At 40.5% G+C, this 23,052-nt stretch overlaps 2 protein-coding genes across 7 annotated transcripts; one reads left to right on the forward strand and one right to left on the reverse strand.

The window, feature by feature from the left end:
• The first annotated feature begins 1,921 nt into the window (after positions 1–1,921).
• Positions 1,922–14,845, forward strand: LOC113137880 (casein kinase II subunit alpha'-like). Its single transcript, XM_033325088.1, has 13 exons — positions 1,922–1,927; positions 2,052–2,428; positions 3,370–3,481; positions 4,489–4,590; positions 4,773–4,823; positions 5,031–5,090; positions 5,728–5,811; positions 7,021–7,131; positions 7,262–7,363; positions 7,474–7,574; positions 8,282–8,430; positions 13,812–13,899; positions 14,438–14,845. The coding sequence occupies exons 1-12, from the start codon at positions 1,922–1,924 to the stop codon at positions 13,883–13,885; spliced, it is 1,329 nt and encodes a 442-aa protein (XP_033180979.1). The 3' UTR covers positions 13,886–13,899; positions 14,438–14,845.
• kiaa0895l lies at positions 7,908–22,790 on the reverse strand. Of its 6 annotated transcripts, none has more exons than XR_003296420.2 (7): positions 20,857–21,588; positions 20,635–20,778; positions 19,260–19,392; positions 17,803–18,108; positions 17,451–17,548; positions 16,830–17,050; positions 7,908–7,925 (listed from the first exon to the last, which is right to left on the reverse strand). XR_003296420.2 is itself a non-coding variant. In XM_026319818.2 (7 exons), exons 2-7 carry the CDS (start codon positions 21,586–21,588, stop codon positions 16,889–16,891), a joined length of 1,575 nt encoding a protein of 524 aa, XP_026175603.1. In that variant the 5' UTR covers positions 21,589–21,651; positions 22,628–22,790. The 6 variants fall into 6 exon arrangements, 4 of the variants coding, with proteins under 4 accessions (XP_026175600.1, XP_026175603.1, XP_026175602.1 ...); XR_003296419.1 differs by lacking the exon at positions 7,908–7,925 and adding an exon at positions 15,829–16,131; XM_026319818.2 differs by lacking the exon at positions 7,908–7,925 and adding an exon at positions 22,628–22,790 and having other exon boundaries at positions 16,889–17,050; positions 20,857–21,651.
• Positions 22,791–23,052: the final 262 nt, after the last annotated feature.

The raw sequence follows: 23,052 nt of genomic DNA on the forward strand, positions 1-23,052 counted from the left end.
CATCATTATCATAAAGACATCAAGAGACGTGCTGGGCTGTTTCTATACTACAGTCGGTGAGGATCTATATTTAACTAACTTCACTTCCACTGAAGATCTTTAAGAGCATTTTTATATTTTAAAAGTTTCTGGTTTGAGACAATTATAGAAAGAAATATGAACTTTTAGTGTTTTATTGACACCTGAATTATATTATGTGTAACTCAATAAAATAAAATCCAGTCGAAATTGCCTTTACAACATTTAGTAAATGGTTGCTGGGCGTTTTAATGTGGTACTAAAAGAAAAGTGCAGAGAAAAGCTGCTCTGGTTGTCACTGTGGTGGATTTGCAGCTCTCTGAGTCCAGGGGTTTACTTCCGTCGGATGTTTACCGCAAAAGGAAAGACTATCCTCCTCCCTGAGCTAACGAAGCTCCACCACCCATCTGACAGCACCATTAAGTCGCGGATACGGCTGAAATTACAGACATTACCAACATTTTGGGAGCTGGCGGTGTCGGGTCGCTGTGCGCAGAGAAACGTGCGGCCGGTGATAACGAGCTAACGCTCATTTTGGGAGGCTTCCTGTGACGAGGTTAGCCGGCTAACTTTAGCCCCGTTATTGATTTCGCATTTCACCAAAGCTGCCGCCGATGTGCAGCTTGTTGTCCATAAATGTGTCTAATATTCAAATATCCAACATCACGGTCTCGTTTTCCTACATTTCGCTACATCCGTGGTTCAAATGCTGTGATATTATGTAAGCGTAGTGATCGTAACCAACAGCTAACGTTAGCTAGTTAGCGTTAGCATCGGATGCTAAGGTAACCCTCCCTGGTTAGTTGAAGCGTTAAGATAACCAGCAGGGTTAACTGTTATTAACCCGACCCGTCTGAAGCCTACAGGCTGGCTCCCTGGCTGGTCAAGGGGCCCCGGACAGACCGTGTCGTGACACAGTTTGGGTCTTTGGGGCAGAGTTGGTTCCGGTTGTAAATGTCAGTGTTACACGTGTTTACTGTTTCTGTGTTTGACGGGTCTAGATTTAGGGTTTTCTTTAGGGCTAGCTCTGGTTTCATATGGTCCGGATGGAAAAGACGTAGTGAAGATTTCACCAATGCAGAAAATACATTGAAACTGCATTTATCTTTTTCCTGCTGCATAAATAGAACAAAGCTGAAATGTGTGTGTTTTTTAAGCCTTTTCCAGTCCAGTTAAATCTGAGCATGGTGATTTAAACCATGTTTAATATAATATAATCTATTTTTATGGAAATAATGCAATGTTTTTTTCTGTATTTATAAATAGAATAAAAACAAAACTGAATCAGTCTTTAGATGACACTACAATGTGTAAATGCCTGAGGTCCAGGGTAGTGAATCAGTAAAAAAATCAGTAAAACCTGCCTCTGTTTATACAAATAGAATAAATGTTGGTCGGACTCAGGAAAACAGGTTCCGACACGGATATAAAACTGAACGGGATACTTGCTCATATTCGTCACAAAAAGGCCATTTGTTCCAAGTCTCCATGTTTCTCCATGTTGTCCTTACTGTGACTTTAGAGTTTGACCTGCTCTAGTTTTATTCAGCTAGAGAGAACACAGCAAAGTCTCTTTTCACGAATAGAAAAAATGTGTTGCAGATATTAAACTTGGATTTAATCATTCTGTAAGGACTCCATATAAAATAAAGTTCAGATCTGACAGCATAGCAGTTTTTGCTCTGGATAGAGGAAAAACAGTGACATTGTCTTTTTTGTGTGTTTTTAGAAATATAACAAATTTTACTAAGCTGAAAAGAGTTTTTTGTCTGAAATACTCTCAAAGCCAAGACTTAGAGCTGCAACAATTAAGTCACGTTGAAAGCATCGCTTTGGACCAATTGAAATAATATTTGTATGATATATTTTATAAATTCTTTTAGAATCTTCAAATTAGTCAATAATGAAAGTAATATTAGTTACAGCCCTACAGTCAGTAAATACTGTCTCTCAAGCTTAATCTTCATTGTTTTATATCCTTTGTTTGAATTATATCTTGGCTTCAGGCTCCTTTCTTTCATGTCTTCCTGCAGCTGGCGGGTCTTCGTCTCACCCTACCTAACATCCTGCTCAGGGGCTTCACACACTCAGTCCTCGTAGCGCTGTCAGTCTGCACAACAGCTGCGTCGGACCACCTTGACACCTTTCAGCGGAGAGCACAAGCAGCCAAAACAAATGGTAAGCACAGCACGGGGATCATAGAGCCACATATTCTGGAGAGTCGGTGCACTGCCTTCCAGTATCGAGCCAACAAGTATTCTGCGGGAGGTGAGGGCCCTCGACACGGAGCCTCAAAGCTAGTGATGCCTGGATCTACGCCAGCCAGCAGCAAGGCTCGGGTGTACACCGATGTCAACACACAGAAGAACAGAGAGTACTGGGACTATGATGCACATGTGCCAAACTGGAGGTAAAGTTATTTGTGTTACTAGTTCACATTTGTTGTGGCTCAGTTTTCACAAGTTTGACCAGTTTTAATTTGCATAACAACCAAAAATGGTACTATACACCCATTTTATATAGTATGAAACTAAAAAACATCTGTATCACATTAGGAAATATTTTAAGCAGTAAGTTTGTCAGTGTATATTCTCATCACTGAATTTTCATAATTATTGGTCTTTAAGTTCGTGCTATGGTCATTTCTTTAAGTAAAATCTGCAATTCATGCTTTGTAGAAACTAATGATGGTAAGGATAACATCCAAAAATTTTCAATTTACAAACTAAAATATTATTAAAAGTATAAATTATAAAGTCTAGAGTCTGCCTTTATATGACAGTAAGTCATATGGTGAATGAATATAGGAAAATGATGGAGAGGTTAAGGGTGTACTTTATTCCAGTATGCTTTATGTTGTGTCTATCACAAGTTCATATTTATTGAAACAAACACTGAACCTCATCATTTGTAATTTCAGTTTAAATTGAGAAATGCTGTAGTCATTTTACAGTAGTCTAACAGCAGCATTTTTACAATAATCAATAGAAATTAGGTTTTATTTCTTTTTTTGCTGGTGAAGTAATTTGCTCTTATGTTTCTATTACGATTACCAGGACCCTATTAAACATCAGTCATTGTGCTAATGTGAAGTATTTCTGTTCTATGAATATAAAAAGAAATAGAAATATAATTCTCACACTGGAGAAGTTGGGAGCAGAGATTGGTTGATGTAGTTGCTTAATTGAGTAACAGATTATCAAAGTTAGTGGGGTAATTGTTGAAACACTTCTCTTACTGATTGCCTAACAAATTATTTTAGTTTTGTTATTTTAATTGTTCTCATTTTCAGTGGTTTAAAAATCAATTTTCTTTTTATTACTGCTTTGTGTTTCCACTGTTTTTCTTCAGCAATCAAGACAACTATCAGTTGGTGCGTAAATTAGGTAGAGGGAAGTACAGTGAAGTATTTGAGGCTATAAATGTGACCAACAATGAGAAGGTGGTGGTGAAAATCCTCAAGGTGAGTCCCATACACTGTTTAACACCGTTTCTTTCCTTGTTTTCTGCTTGAGCTTTTCTTGCTTTGTGTATCTGAGAGAGCTCTGCCTAGTTGTTCCTTAAAGTTGTTTAAAGTGGAACCTGTTTCATCTGTTCTTAGGTTTTGTACCACATTTATCCAAACTGCTAGTGCTCCTACTTGGAATTTGTGTGTAATAATTTTTACAGAGAGTTCATTTATCTAATAATATTCTTACACTGACATCTCTCTCTCTTGACATATCCAAGATATATAAATATGCAAATCTTTTCAATGTCAACAGTGAAACTGCTTGGTAGAAGATACTGTCCTTGTTCAGTCTCGGTGTTTGCACACTGGGTGATTCAAAGTTCCACATTCTTAAGTAAATTTAATACTAGACCGCCTCTGGCTTCCAGCAACGCTTTCTGTGATTTCACAAATCATGCTCACAAACGTGTAGAATTGAAATGAAGTTGCACACAGAGGAACTTTCTCTCTTCAGCAGGTGAAAACCACTAATATCACACTATGTACAGTATTCTGCTCAATAGAGCTCAAAAACCCAAGTGAAGAAAAAAAAAAAAAAAAAAAAAAAAGTGGAGGGACATTTTAATGTCCTGAAAAGTCATGCCACGTGTTGGGGACATCTGCTGGTCAGGTGTGAGTAAATGCAGCTTGAAGATGAAAACAGCTACTGTGGTTTGACTCAGTTCACACAGTCCTGTGGGTGAAGTCAAGCACAGTGCTCACACACAATGAACTGTGGCTGTTTTTAAGCTCACTCTTTGTCTTTCTCTCAGCCCCTTCACTTTGGGGGTCCTATATAGTGGGGATTCCTTAACAAAAATGTGACTTAAATATCAGCTTGTCATGTTTTTGTAATAAATAGGTGTGGGCCTAATTGTTTGTTTTCCGTCATTCTCATGACCAGAATGACTGCATAAATGACTCTTTTATTTCATCTGTTGAATGTGGATTTCGATTTTTGAACCGCTTGTAATTCACAGCCGGTCAAGAAGAAGAAGATCAAACGTGAAATCAAAATTCTTGAAAACCTACGTGGAGGAACCAACATCATCCGCCTGATTGACACAGTCAAAGACCCAGTGGTGAGTTTGCAACTGGCCCTCACTTTGCTGCATGTCGCCATGCCAGCAGTGGTAATCCAGTCATGCTTTTAACTTTGTGTCTGTGTCTGTGTCTGTGTCTGTGTCTGTGTCTGTGCAGTGATATTACTCTCCACCTACCTGCTATTCTCCTCAGTTAAGCCTTGTCTTGTCCTCTCTTGCAGTCCAGAACACCAGCGCTTGTCTTTGAGTGCATCAATAACACAGATTTTAAGGTACTTAAGTTTGGCTGACATCATACATGCAGAACTACCAGCAGAGTTGCCATTCATGCAAATGCATTGATATCCATTATTAATCAGATGCATAACCCTGCAGTTAATGTTGTAGATGTGTAGAGAGCAGCTAAGCTATTGACATCATGCAACTAATGGTTTTTCTATATGTTTTTTTTACATGAACGTCTCTTATCTGTTCGACAGGAGCTTTACCAGAAGTTGACAGACTATGATATCCGTTACTACATGTATGAGCTGCTCAAGGTAAAATATCTAGTACATATAACTTAATTTACAAAATCTCAAATCTTGTGATAAGGCTTTATTTATTTAAACTGTTAAAGCAGGCGCTGCCTGACATGATGGCCCCTTGGGAGGGACCTTGATTTGAGGAGTTATATTCATTAATTGAGAAATGTTTATTTTGACCAACAAATACTTAAAATCCAAAAGACATTGAATTTACTGTTGTATAAGACAAATAAAAGCAATAAATATAATATTTGCAAAGCTGGAACAAATTATTCTTGGAGCTCGAGATGTCAACTCAATATCTTCCAGTTTTGAGTTGTTGGTTGGAAAAAACACAAAGTGTGAATAGATAAGCTTGGGCTCTGAAAAATTGTGACACATACTCGTTAACCATTTCTGATCAAAGGATTACTCAAACATGAAAAAGGAAATAGTTGCAGCCCTAAGTTGAATCAAGGTTATTTATTGCGATGGATGAATGCACCGTCTAAGATATTTTTCTTACTGAACAAGAAATAACAAATGGCTAATGGCATTAATGGAGTGGAAAGACCACAGACCAGTGAAATATACTGAGGAAAAACCACCAGTGCAGACAACATGATGGTTATTCACAGCACTGAACAATATTGTGTCTTGCTATTTTAAGGCTCTGGACTACTGTCACAGTATGGGGATAATGCACAGGGACGTGAAGCCCCACAACGTGATGATCGACCACCAACTGAGAAAGGTACGGCTCACTCTTAATTTGAATTTACTTCTTTTATTTGAGGACTGGTTCAGCCAGGATATAAAATGTCCAGTAACTTTAATATTAATAATGTTCAAAGGGCATCCACCACACTTGGCATTAATGTAAAGCAACAACATGAATGTCTTAGTTTTTCTGCAATCTGTTGAATTAAAGCCCTGAGCCATTGTAAGAAGGAATAAACTGGTTTAGCAAGTAATTTAAATAGAAGTGAAAATAGTCATAATGTTTCATGACAGAAAACAGCGATACTTATCGCTAAAACAATAAATAATCTGAGGGGAAACGCACATGTTAATATTAGATGTGAAGATTGATACACTGAGAAATCTGAAGTTACACTCGGCAGCTGATTAGATTGGCTTCAGAGTAAAACACTGGAACTGTAGGTAAACAAGTGTTGGTTTTATGTGTAATAATCATGTATCAGGCCATTTCCTTACCGCACCAAGCAAAGAAGCGGTACTGGTTATAGCTTTGTACTGAACAGACACGTATGGTATCAATGTTTTCTAAGAAAGTGAAAATGTGTATTTCAAGAAATGAAATGTTTTAAAGGTACATTGTGTAGTGTTTCGAATGATCTATTCAAAGAAATTGAACATAGTATTCAGAAAATACCAACTTCTGCATTTTCGTAATCTTAGAATGAGCCTTTAAATCTACACAGCGAGCAGATCTCCTTTCACTGAGGCAGCCGTGATGTGCTGCCATGTTTCTACAGTAGCCTAGAATGGACAAACCAAACTCTGGCTCTAGACAGGGAGTCATGTTTTGTTTTAAAAGTGACAACCACTCTATCGTCCCTGAACCTTGAAAAGGGCACGTGGTGTGTGGGTGGTGCTCAGGCTGTTGCATTCTGCAATCTCACCACTAGATGCTTCAAAATCTAAATTTCAAACATGGCACCTATAAGTGAAACAGGTTTCAGCACAAATCGAAATGTATTACAAGAGTGAAAAATCAGTATCACAATCACTTTGATAAGTTTAATAAGAAATGAGGATTAAAAACTACAGCTTTCTTCAGTAAGAAGTATCAGTATCTTTGAGAACAAAATTCACCAGATTCCCCAAAGTCTCAAGCCTACCAAATGCTGAAATATTATCTTTTTAAAAGATAAATTAAAGTAAAATTAGTTTTGAATTTAAATCGGATAAACTTTTGTCTTTATTTTCGTTTTAACAGCTGCGTCTCATAGATTGGGGTTTGGCAGAATTTTACCACCCTGCTCAGGAATACAACGTCCGGGTGGCCTCCCGCTATTTCAAGGGGCCTGAGCTGCTAGTGGACTATCAGGTACCTGCTGCTGTTCACGCTGCTCAAAACTGAGATTTACTTAAGGAAAAACACAAACACTTTGCTTGTATTTTCTCAGAGTGCAGTGTCTGTTTTTTAAATTATTCACTGTGTTTTACACTTTTCCCAGATGTATGACTATAGTTTGGACATGTGGAGCCTAGGCTGCATGTTGGCCAGCATGATCTTTCTGAAGGAACCATTTTTTCATGGACAGGACAACTATGATCAGGTGAATGATCATTAAATTGATTCTTCAAGAATTTTAAAATCACCTGTGGCTGAAAGTAATAACAAGCCAGGGACAGGAATAAAACAGTCTGCGTCTGTCTTGTTTTCCAGCTCGTTCGCATTGCTAAGGTTCTTGGCACAGATGAGCTTTTCGGCTACTTGCACAAATATCACATAGAACTGGACACTCGCTTCAAAGACCTGCTGGGACAGTGAGTACTGTCAGAGGAATGAAAAGTGATGAAGCAATTTTCAAACCTGTTAACTCCTTCAAAACAGTCTCATTGGCTCTAAAGATGTTAATGACAGTACTTGGTGCTGGTATGTGGTCCCATGCTTAACATGTTGTCAACCAGCTGTAAAGCAGCATTGTGTTACAAACTCTTTCAAACTGGTTTTCTGACAGACGACTGATTTTAATGTGAAACTTTAGAAGAAGCAGCTTTATTATCATTGTTCAATGAGATACAACAAAACGTTGTTTAGTAGCAATCTCCTGTAGCAGCGACAGTATCAGGTCAATGCACGATGTTGTTTGGTCACCTGGTGTCAGTGGAAGCACACTGTAGATCCAACAATGCCTGTTATCAGTTTCTTGTTGTGCACGTGTTCAGTTACATATTTATACATCCAGTAAACATACACAGCAACATTATCATATAATTAGATTTCTGATGTTTTATGAATATTTAGCTGTGTGTAGGTTCCCACCAGCTCTTGAAAAATATATTTTAGCTGCTTAACATTAACGTTATTGGTGTGCAGTTTGACAAGCTCTGAAAAAGGCCGGTTATTGTTTTTGTAAACCACTTGTTCTGCACAGTCATCTCTGTGTTGTTATTGTATATTAACTGCTTTGTGGCAGTATTAGCAACAAAGTGCAAAGTTCAGGCATATTAAATGTTGGTCATGCTTCCAGGCAAACACGGAAGCGTTGGGAGCAATTCATCCAATCGGAGAACCAGCACCTGGTGAGTCCAGAGGCTCTCGACCTGCTGGACAAGCTGCTGCGCTACGACCACCAGCAGAGGCTGACAGCAGCTGAGGCCATGCAGCACCCATACTTCTGTAAGTACCCCCCTGCATTTTGTCTTGAGTGTCTGGTGACGGTTGCTCAGAAATTGCATTCTGCAATCTCAGTATTAGATGTCGCTAAATCATTTTATACACAGCACCTTTAACATAAAGTACTTTATTAATCCCAAGTGGCAAATGGATCACTAGAGCTCCATGTTTATAAATTCAATTCAATTCAATTCAATTTTATTTGTATAGCGCCAAATCACAATACTAATCATCTCAAGGCACTTTACAAAAACTAAAACTAAAAACCCAACAATTCCCTTATGAGCAAGCACTTGGCGACAGTGGAGAGGAAAAAACTCCCTTTAACGGAAGAAAAAAACCTCCAGCAGAACCGGGCTCAGTTTGGGCGGCCATCTGCCTCGACCGGTTGGGGTGAGTGGATAGAGCAGAGAGAAAAGAACAGCAACAATAAACAACAAATAGACACTGCAAGTTGGTGGGGCCAGTAACTGCACATCAGCGATAAACAGCTCCAGGACCAGGGACACCTGCAGAAGGTACAGAGAGAGAGAGAGAGAGAGGGAGGGAGAGAGCACAAACTAGGGGAGAGAGAGAGCTCAAGGTTAGTAACATTCAATGGTGGAATATACATGAGGTGGGAGAGAAGGGGGGGGGGGGGTAGGGTAGGGGAGCTCAGTGCACCGATGGTCCTCGGGCAGTCTAGGCCTATAGCAGCATAACTAACTAAGGGATGGTTCAGGGTTGCCTGAAGCCAGCCCTAACTATATGCTTTGTCAAAGAGGAAGGTTTTAAGTCTAGCCTTAAAAGTACAGAGTGTGTCTGCCTCCTGAACCCAGGCTGAGAGCTGGTTCCACAGGAGAGGAGCTTGATAGCTAAAGGCTCTGCCTCCCATTCTGCTTTTGAGAACTCTGGGAACCACAAGTAGGCCTGCACTCTGAGAGCGAAGTGGTCTATTGGGATAATATGGTACTATGAGGTCTTTAAGGTATGAAGGAGCTTGATTATGAAGGGATTTGTATGTGAGAAGAAGGATTTTAAATTCTATTCTATATTTTACAGGGAGCCAATGAAGAGAAGCCAATATAGGAGAAATATGATCTCTCTTGCTAGTTCCTGTCAGGACTCTGGCTGCGGCATTCTGGATTAATTGGAGGCTTTTTATTAAGATATTAGGACATCCAGATAGTAATGAGTTACAGTAATCTAGCCTTGAGGAAACAAACGCATGGACTAGTTTTTCTGCATCATTTTGAGACAGGATGTTCCTAATTTTGGAAATGTTGCGCAGGTGAAAGAATGCAGTTCTAGAAATTTGTTTTATGTGTGAGTTAAAGGACATGTCCTGGTCAAAAATAACTCCAAGGTTTTTTACAGTAGTGCTGGAGGCCAGGGCTATGCCATCTAGAGTAGCTATAATTTTAGAAAAGTTATTTCTGAGATTTTTAGGCCCAAATATAATGACTTCTGTTTTCTCCAAGTTTAAAAGTAAAAAGTTACTGGTCATCCAAGCCTTTATGTCAGTTAGACAGGCTTGAAGTCTGGTTAACTGGTTTGTGTTAACAGGTTTAATAGATAGATATAACTGAGTGTCATCCGCATAGCAGTGGTAATTAATAGAGTGCTTCCTAATGATATATCCTAAAGGAAGCATGTACAGGGTGAACAGAATCGGTCCTAGCACAGAACCTTGTGGAACTCCATAACTAACTTTTGTTCGTGTGGAAGGTTCATCATGGACATGAACAAACTGGAATCTGTCCGATAAATAGGATTGGAACCACTTTAACGCTGTTCCTCTGATACCAATCACATGCTCCAGTCTCTGTAATAAGATGTTGTGGTCAATGGTGTCGAATGCTGCACTAAGGTCTAGGAGGACAAGTATCGAAACAAGTCCATTATCTGAGGCTAAGAGAAGATCGTTGGTAACTTTCAACAGTGCTGTTTCTGTACTATGATGTGCTCTAATTCCTGATTGGAAATCTTCAAATAGTTCATTCCTGTGTAAGTGGTCTGATAGCTGCTTAGCAACAGCTTTTTCTAGGATTTTAGAAATAAATGGCAGGTTGGATATTGGTCTGTAATTAGCCAAGACACCTGGATCAAGACTAGGCTTTTTGAGTAAAGGTTTGATTACTGCAGTCTTAAAGGCCTGTGGTACGTAGCCTGATACTAGAGATAAATTTACCAAGTCCAATAAAGATGAGTTCATTAATGGCAGGGTGCCTTTAAGCAGTCTAGTCGGGATGGGGTCCAAGAGACACGTTGATGATTTCGATGAAGCAACTACTGATGTAAATTCAGAGAGATCTATAGGAGAGAAGCAGTCTAAACATAACTGAGGTCCTACAGATGATTCAAGAGCTACTGTAGTAAAAGATTCATTTATTGCAGGTATAGGAAGCATCTGCTGAATTTTATCTCTAATAGTTGTGATTTTATTTGTAAAGAAACTCATAAATTCATCACTGCTGAGAGCTAAGGGAACACTGGGCTCAACGGAGCTGTGACTTTTTGTCAGCCTGGCTACAGTGCTGAAAAGAAACCTGGGATTGTTCTTATTTTCCTCTATTAGTGATGAATAGTATGCAGTTCTGGCTTTACGGAGAGCTTTTTTATATGTTAGTAGACTGTTTTTCCAGGCTAGAAAAATTTCCTCTAAGTTTGTGGAACGCCACTTCCTTTCCAGCCTTCGTGATGCCTGCTTTAAGGTACGAACATGTAAATTATACCATGGGGCTAGTCTTCTCTGAATCACTAACTTCTTTTTCAGAGGGGCTACAGAATCAAGCGTTTCACGCAGTGAGGTTACAGCGCTGTCAACAACATGATCAATTTGGTAGGGAGTAGGATTAAGGCAGCTGCCCTCCATTATGTTTATACTTGGCATAGATGCAAATAAAGATGGAATCATTTTCTTAAATTTATTAACAGCGTTGTCGGATAAACATCTGCTGTAGTGGAATTTTCTTCCAGACGCTGCATGATCCATCATTTTAAATTCGAAAGTTATTAAAGAATGATCTGACAAAACAGGATTTGGGGGGAAAATTATTAGATGTTCAATTTCGATGCCATAGGTCAGAACAAGATCAAGGGTGTGATTAAAACAGTGGGTGGGTTTATTAACGTTTTGAATGAAACCAATTGAATCTAATATAGAATTAAATGCAATGCTGAGGCTGTTATTTTCAACATCTACATGAATGTTAAAATCTCCCAGTATAATAAATTTATCTGATCTAAGCACTAAATCAGACAGGAAGTCAGGGAATTCAGTTAAAAACTCTGAGTAAGGAACAGGTGGACGGTACAAAATGACAAGTAGAACTGGTTTTTGTGTTTTCCAGTTTGGATGTGAGAGACTAAGAGTGAGGCTCTCAAATGAGTTATAACTGTTCTGAGGATGAAAGTTTAATAATAAGTTTGACTGGAAGATTGCAGCTACTCCTCCACCTCGACCTGTGCTTCGAGGAACATGATAATTTTTATGACTGAGGGGGGTTGATTCATTCAGACTGACATATTCATCCTGCTGTAACCAGGTTTCAGTAAGATAAAGTAGGTCAATTTGGTGATCAGTTATCAAATCATTTACTAACAGAGATTTAGAAGAAAGGGACCTAATATTTAATAATCCACATTTGACAGTTCTGTTTTTCTGTTCAATAAGAGGAGTGGTCTTAATTTTTATTAAGTTTTTATGAATAACTCCTCTTCTGTTAACTTCTGATTTGTTTGATTTATATGTTCGAGGGGCAGACACAGTCTCTATGTGGTTTGAAGGGGGCGGCGGCTCTAAGGAAACTGCAGAGAAGCGTTTTAGACTGAGTCTCTGCATCCCGGTCCCCACCCTGGATTGTCAGGCTTTAGGTCGGCTAAGAAACTCGGCCAAATTCCTAGAGATGAGAGCTGCACCATTCAAAGTGGGATGGATGCCATCTCTCGCTATCAGACCGGGTTTTCCCCAGAAAGTGGCCCAATTGTCTATGAAGCCCACATCGTTTGCTGGACACCACCTAGACAGCCAGCGACGGAACGACGACATGCGGCTAAACATGTCATCGCTGGTCAGATTGGGGAGGGGTCCAGAGAAAACTACGGAGTCCGACATTAATTTAGCAAAGTTACACACCGACTCAACATTAATTTTAGTGACCTCCGATTGGCGTAATCGGGTGTCATTGCTGCCGACGTGAATAACAATTTTCCCATATTTCCGATTAGCCTTAGCCAGCAGCTTCAGATTTGACTCGATGTCGCCCGCTCTGGCCCCAGGAAACATTTGACTATGGTCGCTGGTGTCTCTATTTTCACGTTCCTGACTATGGAATCGCCAATTATCAGAGTCGGTTTCTCAGCGGGTGTGTCGCTGAGCGGGGAAAATCTATTAGAAACGTGAACAGGCAGGTGATGAGCCGTGGGCTTCTGCTTAGGAGTATGTTTCCTTCGGACCGTCACCCAGGCTAATTCTCCGGGCTGCTCCGGAGCTGCCCTTGGACCGCTAACAGACCCTGAGCTCGGTGGCTCCACACCAGCTAACGGGGCTAGGCTAGCTGGCTTTTGTTCGAAGGTGCGGAGCCGCGCTTCCAAATCAGTGATCCTCGCCTCCAAGGCTAACAGAACCTTACACTTAATACAGGTATCATTATCGCTAAAGGAGGCAGAGGAATAACTAAACATGTTCAAATTCAAAGTACAAAAGCGCACAGTGAATACTGACTTCATTTTTCTTATTATAAGAAAACACTTTAAATGTTTATAAGTGTTTTTGTATATGATCTTAGCAAAAACTGCCCAGACAGTCTCCATTATCATAGTTACCATTGTTCCAGGCCTGTGATGTTATGTTAGAATTTAATCATTTTCTGCTGCTTATCTGGGACCAGGTTGTGTTTAATTGATTTTATCATTAGGGAATGTTGTATACAGCTTGGAAGAAGTGACAGAAATGTGATATAAATGAATAAAATTGCTTAATAATTCTAAACCTTATCATTGCTAATGGGTTTTCACTGCTCTTTCATACTTTGACCAGAGCCTTTCTGGCTTCCAAGACAATGATTTTGTCGAAATGAATTATAGGGTTTCAAATTTCAGTGGATTAACCGCTTGAATTGTTAAACATTCTTGGTAGGGAGAGAACAGCATGTCCGTTAACTGATATTGTGTTTCATTGTTTTGAGATCAGGTAATGTCCTTTCAGTTGTAGCTACAGGACACATCTGCATTTAAAGTGTGTGGTTGATACTGTGACGCTGCCATCACAGCAATATTTTATCTCTCTATTTGAGATTAATCAGGGAGGCATATTAACACCATTCCTTGTACTACTAGTGATCTACTGTGCTAATATTTGTCTACTGGTTTTCTTGTCAGATAAAGTGTCTTTGTCCCTTTAGATCCTGTGGTGAAGGAACAAGCAAACGCCAATTCAGACAGCACAAAGGCAATAAGCAGCTCCAATGCAACATGATACCGAGACAGCAGGTAATGCACTCTGCATACACCTTTCACCTTTTTCCTTTGTCTGCGTCTCCTCTCTTCATATAATCCCAGACTGACTCTGGCATTGAGATCAGGGCTCTGTGGGCGTCAGACTATCTGATGTAGGATTTTGTTTTCTCTGAAAATAGTTCTTTGACTGACTGTATGTTTGGCTCGGTGTCATGCTACAGTACAGTACAGATTGCTTTCTGATGGTATTGTGTGATGGATAAGAATCTGAAGAAGGTGATAATGTTAAGTTTTAGTTGAAACTCATTTAAAAAGGTGTTGATTTGAGCTTTTTGATCCTTTTGGAGGCTGTAGTTGGAAATACAAATTTGAAAATACAATTTTTGTTTTACTAAGGTGTGTTTTTGTCCATCCTTTCTATGCCAGTGAGGCTAGGCTAAATAATACACTTCTCTTTATAATACAGTACAAGTCAGCAGTAGCATATCTATAAAAAGAGAAATTTAGCACATGCATTGTAACTATTATCTAAATGTTTGATTGTTCTGTTTTTTCCCCTCAATCCATTCAGGAAGAATCTTTGATACCTCAACTTGTGACCTTTTTGTGGCAGAAACCTCTGCCTTCACACCAACAGCCATACTGGAGCAAGATGTCAATTTTACAGCATATACACACTCACGGATTAAACTTCTCCCAACAAAGCCCGGGAATCTATGCTGCTTGGCCTGAGTCACAAATAAATCAGATCTTTCTCCTCTTCCTCCTCCCTAATTAAACCTGTTTTTAAATGAGCAAACTGTTGTTGGATCAGTATCAAGCCGGTGTTGTTGCTGTAAAGACATTTGTCCGTCATTATGACGCTGTGGTGACCTGAGATTCAGTTCCAGGTTTTAGCACTGAGTGGCATGGAGGCTCTTTTCTGCTATGAATAGAACAAAAGCTATATTGAAAGAGAATAAACCATTTTTATTTAAAATTGTGTTGGATTTTTATTGCTTCAGGAGTAATCAGAAGGAGTGAAACTACTTTTTCTGTTATGAAATACAGACCTCTACAGTTCATAGTTAATGGTTGATGTGACGGCTGTCCTTTATTACAGTGATTGAAAGTGTCTCTTCCGTAGGTTTGTATCTCTTAGTGGTTGTTTTGCATCTATATTTAGTTCTGTTCTGCATCTGCAGTGTTGGTGCATCATGAAGCAATCCAGAGAGTTTATTAAGTGTGTATACATTTTAATAAATAAACTGGAAATTCAAGGAGCTCTCCAGAACATAAAACACGTGTGCAACATTCGTGCGTTACAAATTGGTGCATTCAGTGAGGTGGATCTGGGCCCAGGTTGATGAGGTAAGCAGACAACACCCTGCTTAAATTTAAAATATCTGCTTACCAAATGGCTACAGTTGTAAACAGCAGAGTAAATTTCATCTACATTTTGAGTTTCAAATCTAAGTATTTAAAATGCACTCACGTTTTGGTTGAGGGTGTTTTTTTTTTTTTTGTCATCTTCAGGTTAAAAACTGGGACTAATAAACCAGCTGTGATGCTGTTTAACCTGCATCGTTTTTACTGTCACCTGTTTTTTCAGCCTGTGCTAATTCTGCTCACAGACGGCTCGTCCCAGAACGAAGGTCCTGAATGACATCTGGAGTTTGAAGTGTCAAACAGTAAAAAGCAGCCCACAAACACATGACTAGCTACAGCAGATGAGCTCTACACCCATCTAAGGCACGCCCACGACACCCCTGCCTCCTCCTCAGCCAGTTTAAAGGAGCAACTACAATGACTGGCTGAGTGTGGCTGCTTCTCAAATAGTCCAACACTGTGCTAAGTATGCCACTTTGGCACTTATATGTTAATGGAATAGTCTGACACTTTGGGAAACCACATACAGTATTACCCCCTTATAGGGTGCACAGTGGATGTGCCAGTCATGAATGAGATTTTTAATGGCCTTGGCCTTGGAAGTGGTTAGGTAATGTTAGCAGACAAAACATGCCAACTTAAAGGTTTTTAGTTATTAGCAAAGTTATTGTTTTAACAAACTGTTTTTTTTTAACTTTTCAGACCACTGCTGGTCTTTATACTCTGCCTAGATATTTTCAAATTTCTGCATGAAAGCAAATATGTTTTAAAGTTCCCCAAATGTCAAACTATTCCTTTAATTTTGCCTATGAAAGTTTGGTTGCTGCGCAGAGGGGGGAGCTTGGGGACAGGGTCACATCACAGTAGCATTATGATATCCAAAGGCCACCAAGGACACTGTTAAGACAGAAACAACACATCTGACTATCTTCTTAATAACACTCATATTTGAAAAACATCCATGGAGAGTATTTTAATACTTGACTGAGTCCACTGGCACTTGATTTTTTAAAGAATCATGGCCTCAGTTATCACTTCCCCAGTTATCACTTCCCCAGTTATCACTTCCCCAGTTATCACTTCTCCTGAAACAAATTAGTCCTTGGTGTCCTTTTTAAAATGCAAACTATATAAGGCATAAAACACTGTCATCTATAAAAAATTTAAAAAAAGATATAAAGCTAATGCCAAAAACATTCAGTCTGTTCTATCAACGTAAAAAATCTTAAATAGTTGCATGTGAAGCATGTGATTATGAATGTTTAAGTCTGTACACGACATGTTAGCAATGTCCTGTACAGGCGTTGGGTGCAGTGATGATGTATGAGTCTACATATACAACACTGGTTATATCTTACAGTTGCAGTATTGAGGTAACTTCATAGTGGGAGCAAAGGCAGAGGGGTTGGGGGCACTTTAACTCGGCTCTGTGAAAAAGCCACACAGACATGCATTGGATAAAAGTGAAATGTAGATAGAGGTGTTAGTGTGTATGTCCCTTTTGTTTGGATCATTCAAGTTTTATAAAAAATGCTCAAATAAAGCATTGGTAATACTGTTATTATTTAAGTGATACTCGGGGCATCACATGATACCATCATTTTATTGGTGTCCTCCAGTTCTTGTTCTTGGCTTCAGGTGGTGTGGAGACATGTCAGGGCAGCAGGTCTTGCAGCGTTGAATCATCCAGCTCATTGACAGCAGCAATGTGATCCAGATGTCGCAGGTACTGCTCCTGGTCTCGCATAAAGTATGGGATCCTGGTCCTGGAGAGCACTGCCAGATGACTCAGCCTCTCCACGTCTTCGTAAGACACCTGCAGAGGTAAAGACTATTTGTAGGAGGAAAAAAACCTACTAGAAGAGTTCAGTTACTCAAGATCTGTTCCTGAAACAGCGCAATTTGATTGTCACGGTTGTTCCTATACACATGCAGCTCAGTGTTCATGTACAACTGTGCATGTGTGGCAGGACCTCAACAATGTTTTTGTTTTTTTAAACAGGAGCCAGATACATGTCTCTTGCATACCTGAACGTGAACTGTCAACACAAAGATACTGGATCTGAAAAAAATCTGAAGTGAGCTTTAATGATAACATTTTTTATATTGCTGTGCTATATTAGGCTTAGGTAAGGGATAGGGTTCACAACTATAGTGAGACATGACTGTGTGTGCGTGCTGCAGGTTGGTGAGAGCTGGACCCCAGTGACACTAACCTTGCCTAAATATGTCAACATCTTGAAGTCGATGGTCTTTCGATATCGAAGGATCCGGATGATACCATCCAGATAAACCTGATCTTTACTGAAGCAACCTGGGACAGAAACGTGCAACAAACAGGTAATATAATAATGATGATAATATAATAAAGACAGATCTGGTCTGATAGGTTGCTGTAATAACTATTGATGTTTTTTAAGGGGGTGATTTCCACTGAAGTTGTGGAGGAAATGTGTCTAAAACCAGGAAATAGTTTTCAGCTGAACATCTGACTTCATGTGCCTCTGCCCACATATGAACATTTCTGAATGAACCTCCTTTCTTGTTTGTTTGTGTGTGTTTGATCACCGGGCTGCGAGGTGTCCATCTGTCCCCTCTTGGCTCTCACACAGTATTCCCAGCGGATGTCCGGGTGCTGGACAAAGCGTGTGATGTGATGAAAGAGCTGGCTGAAGCTCATACTGCTGGCGTGGTACACGGTGTAGTACAGGAGAGCTGCACGCCACAGGTAGGGGTGTTTCCGTAGCAACACGCTATGCAAGCTGGCCAGACCCTCCTCCGTGGGATTGGCAGGTTTGAGGCCAAATTGCTTCCTGCCTTCTGTGTTGGCCCAGGGCTGCAAATTGTTGTTGACACTTCGCAGGTAATGTGTGCCTGAGGACATGAGAAACATCAGTCAGTCAAAGTGATTAAATGTGGAAAACCGCAGCATAATGAACACACAATGAACCGGGCACATAAAATGACTGCCTGAGGCAAGGAAACACCCTTCTGAACACGTCAGCGAACAACTCATGATTTTTTTTTTTAACATTAAAAAGTAAATACAACTCCTGCAGCAGCCCATTTTACGCAAATATAAATGCAGTGCACTATTATGATTTATTTCATAAAATCAGAGGTTTGTAGTTTTCAAGAAAGACCAACCAAAAATATTTATTCTTAATTGGACAGAAAATGTGCTTACTAGGTTATTTTATTTGACCTTTTTTAAGTATAGAGTGTGTTTTATGTGTTTATCATCATAACAGTTTGAAACACAAAATTAAGGAATTTCCATAGCCTTTAAAAACGACAGTAGCCATGCAGTTCAACCAAAACTCAGCATAAATATCAATGAATATCTGCTTATCAGAGGGTTCTATAATGTGTAGTCATGAAAAATTCAAATTAGGAATATGTTAGTCTTTCTAGGAAACTCCGATGGATATTTGCATTTTTTTTAATATTTATCTATTTTCCGCTTACCTACTACATAATTTCCTACCTTTGTTCTTAAACACACAAGTGACTCAGCTCTGAAAGACTTTAGGAAATATCTGTAGTGCTGTTCAGTGAAGGTACTCAAGTGCAGATACTCAGTGTAAATACTGAGTAACAACAAATCTCAAAGAACTAATTTTTGTGGTACAACCTGTTTTTATTTCAGGAGTGAGTGAAACAGTCACAACTAGACATAGTTTGAACTTGTAAACATCTCTCCTGGGCTGTATTTCAAAATGCCGCTTTAGTAAAAAACTGATTTTGTGAACAGTGAGTTAATGGAAACAGGTTACTTTATCTCTGGTTCAGTTGCTTTGACTCTGTGAACATAACACCAACAGCTACACTGATGTATTGTCTTATAATACTGATTGTTGCAGCTCTGGATTTAACAAGGATTCAGATCTGTTGAAATTCTACTGAACACCAGCACTTCTGCAAGTACTGTCCTTGTGGCAGAAATCGATGTGTTAGATGGTGAATTTAATATCAGAGGCTGTGATCCTGTACTAATATCTTATCTGTGCCATGATTGTGTGTACCTATCTCATGTCTCAGCATTCCCTCAAGCCAGTGCTGTCGAACTCTAGACGTGTTGATGGTCAGAGTGGGGCGACAACTCTCCACCACCATCATCGCCTGAGACAGCAGCTCGTCAGACAGACGCACCACAACCTGGAGGTACAAACACAGAGACATCACTGCAAGACCAGTGACACTGCATTCGTCCTTCATTAGCTTCAACTAATTCCGATGAAACGGATGTCCTGCTTGGACAGACTAAGCAAACAAGATTAAGATAGCAGCAGTTTGCCTTCGACTGCGGCAGTGTCACCTAACACCTGTTCAGCTACATTCAGAGCAAGCTCAACTTTGTTTTTGTCATTCCAACGATCCATGTCAAAGTAATACATATACATACATGTTTTTACTCATAGGATCCGCACACGATGTTCCCAGGAAAAATTTGCACCTTGGCTTGATTTTCCAGTTAAGTCGCTGTCTTGCGAGCTGCGAAAAGAATTATTTAACTAACTCTCCTTTTTTCTTCTTGAAGCCAAACTGCTGCTAAACTTTGAACAAAGAAGCTGTGATGTTATGTTTAATTTCAGATCTGGTGTTATGGCTCAGGCCCTGTAAGTGCTATATTACCAATTATTAGACTGCTATTTGGCAACATTTTACTGTTGTTGCTGCTCAAGATTAACTAGTTTATTTACTGGTAACTAGTCATGGGAGAAAAAGCAAGAAATTACCAATCTCCTACACAAATTTTATTTATTTTGTTTTGTTTTTTTTGGGGGGTGAAATATTGTGTAATTTTACCTCTTTGGGTCACAAACTGTTTTAAATGGAACTATCTCAGAAGCCTGAAGGGAAAACCTTTCTGGTGGGATGGCTGACATTTTACAGACCTGTCCACAACTAGACACATTTTTTGTAAGTCAGAAAACAGGAAACATTGGTTTAATCTTTAACAGTATATTGTATTTTATAACACTTTATAATGTGTTTTTAAATCTGTAAAATAGGATTAAAATGTAGTGGAGTTTAAAATACAATACTAATTAATTACAGAGGTATCAAAGAGTAAATAATAATAATACTACCTTTAATAATACTACACTGTACATTAATGCAAAGTTTGCATACTAACAAAAATGATGAACATATATATAACAAACATTGTCAAAGCAGATCCCTCTTTCTTAATAAGAGAATTTAATTGAATGGAACAACATTAGGCAAAAAAAAAACCTAAACCTGCTTACACACCACCAGCCAGTCGAACACTTAATTAGCTGCAATTAGCTGCATAGTGTTTTGGTGCCTGATAAAGCTAGAGGGCTGTTTCTCACCTCACTAAATTATTTCTGAGTTGCTGCTTGTGATTTTCATGTTGCTCAGAGCACTCACCTCTCCCACACATCCTTCTTTCTGCAGATATTTTCGTACAGCCACCCAGACCTGACTTTTCGGGAGGACGCTGCCCCCGGTCACCTCTTCAAAGTTCTCATAGGAGCCAAACTTCTTCAGGACACACTCCATGATTCCAACTGACTGCAGGTGGACAGAAGAGTCATCATCATTATTACAGTAACTCAGAGGCTGATTATCTTATGTCTGATTCTGACTTACCTGTTCAAGGAAGAGGCCTGAGGCCTCCCTATATTTCTCCAGCACACTCCTCGGCTCAGGCTGCGCATACTCAAACTGAGGCTCGTACTTGTAGTCGGACTGGAAGAAAGCCTGCTTCTCCTCTTCCAAGTTAAGCGGTCTGAGAGCGACAAGCAGACAAGGTCTGGAGGGTGTAGGCAGCGTCATGCTCCCCACCCCCTTTGCTATGTGTGGGAGAGAGGTGGCAGGTCGCATTTGCCCTTTGCCAGCCCGAAGCCCCAGGGAGTAGTTGACCGAGCAGGTGCTTTCACTGCGGCGCATCCAGCCGCCTGCTCCCAGACTGGGGCTGGTCAGGCTGCGAGCTGGCGGCGACGGGGAGGGCAAACCACCGCGCCATGGAGGCTGCATGATCCGCCTGTCTGCCATCTGCTCCTGGGTTCCTCGCAGGCGTTGTGGCGTCACCTCCAGGCTGAGGGGACGGTGGAGCGGCGGTCTTGGCTTGGCCCCACCTATTAATGACGATGACCTTCTCTCTACCTGGCTGCTGTTCGACTGGGCTGGAAATCCATTATGGGACACCTTCTCCTTCTTAGCAACATTGCTCCTTTTGGCCAGCTGCCGGGGCGTCGCAGCAGAGCTCTTGCTGGTTTTTGGAGGATCTGCTCGAACAAGCGGCTCCAACGGGTCCCTGCTGCTCACAGCGCTTTCACCCTTAACCTGTTCCATGAAGACTTCACCTGAGTCTAACACCATCACCACGGTCGCTACGCCTCAGGCTCCACGTCCCTCCGGGCCAAACGCTGCTGACAGAACAGACTGAGGTAAATTAGTGACTGATGTTGGTGTGTTAAAAAAGGCAGAAAGCAGGGTGATGTCACAAGACACCTGAAGCCCCAAAGGCCCCAGGTTTACTTCATATTGGAGCCACATAATGTGATTAATCACAAATTCGAAGTTCACTATCAATATAACCAGTCCTCCATCTTCTAATCTTTTGGCCCTGGCCCTGAAGAGGTGACCCTCATGAAGTATATTCCACATCACCTCCCACCTCACTCCTTGTGCAACCTGGTAATTGTTCCAGTCCACCTTAATGAATCATGAGACACTGGCTGAATATCAATTCCCCTTTTTTTCTTCGTTTAAAGAGAAGACCAAGGGTCAAGGAAGCTGCGTGGAGGAGCTAAAACCGAAGATACGACATTAGTGCTTCCTTCACAGGAGTCACGGGCTGACGCGCCCTTGCATCAGAAGTCAGTTTGTGGATGAAAGTTTCACATGAAGGCCCAGAGGAAAGGTCATCTCATGTCACTTAAAACACGTCTCCTCGTGCCTGCTACTTTTCTTTGCATCGTAGGTGGTGGGATGAAGACACAGGGAAACAAAGATATGGAGGCGTACGAAAGCTTGTGGTCAGTTTGGAGTCAGTCACTAACACCAGCTGTGCAAAGTTATCAAAGAAGGAGGCTTCAGCACCAGCTCACAATGTAAAGACATCACCTGAGCTGCAGCAGTAACACGTTGGTGGGGTTTAATGAGAATTAACACCTGTCTGTCAATTAACACATGAGTAATTAACACCATCACCGGTCTGCATGGTGTATAATGGGGTTAGCAGGCACCAACAGTGACCAGAGACAAGTCGTGTGTATTTATGGAGGACAGCTGAACAAAGCTCCCACTGAACAGACTCAAGTCTGACACCAAAACAGACATAGAGTCGTTCGGAAAACAAATCAGTTCCTTGTCAGCTCGTTAACTCCCAAAGCAACCAAGTCAAATAAACACTAACCTCGCAGCCGTCCCGGGACTTCTGCCGAGTTCAGCCTCTTCATTCAGCCATCACACTGGTAATTGTTGCCGGGACTGACGCCTCGATGCGGCTCCGAGACCTGCGGGGCCTGGGCCGGCCAGGAAGCGGCGGTTGAGTTGGAAGATATGACGCGGAACGTACGCCGTGGGAGACGCTTCCTGCGTCATTACGTACGTACCACGGAAGATAGGAACGTACAATATGACTTGTTTTCTATTAATAAAGAATTTAAAAAAATAAAAAAGGTGGGGAAGCCACGGTGACACCTCATTCATGTCTGTATTTATATTTTAGAAACATTCCCAGAACATTTCTCATCATTAAAACTGTTTTCTCACTTGTCCAAATGATTATTAAAGATATCCACACTTATCGTGTCAGATGACGTCATTCTTCCATGGATT

The sequence above is a fragment of the Mastacembelus armatus genome, chromosome 3 (genome assembly GCF_900324485.2).
Source record: "Mastacembelus armatus chromosome 3, fMasArm1.2, whole genome shotgun sequence".
NCBI lineage: Eukaryota > Metazoa > Chordata > Actinopteri > Synbranchiformes > Mastacembelidae > Mastacembelus > Mastacembelus armatus.

Coding starts and splice junctions, on each gene's coding strand:
- LOC113137880 (XM_033325088.1), top strand. Junction 2,429..3,369: donor GCACATGTGCCAAACTGGAG/GTAAAGTTATTT, acceptor GTTTTTCTTCAG/CAATCAAGACAACTATCAGT. Junction 7,575..8,281: donor TTCAAAGACCTGCTGGGACA/GTGAGTACTGTC, acceptor TCATGCTTCCAG/GCAAACACGGAAGCGTTGGG.
- kiaa0895l (XM_026319815.1), bottom strand. CDS start 21,588: ATGGTGTTAGACTCAGGTGAAGTCTTCATGGAACAGGTTAAGGGTGAA. Junction 19,393..20,634: donor AAGAAGGATGTGTGGGAGAG/GTGAGTGCTCTG, acceptor TTGTACCTCCAG/GTTGTGGTGCGTCTGTCTGA. Junction 17,051..17,450: donor TGTTGACATATTTAGGCAAG/GTTAGTGTCACT, acceptor TTACCTCTGCAG/GTGTCTTACGAAGACGTGGA.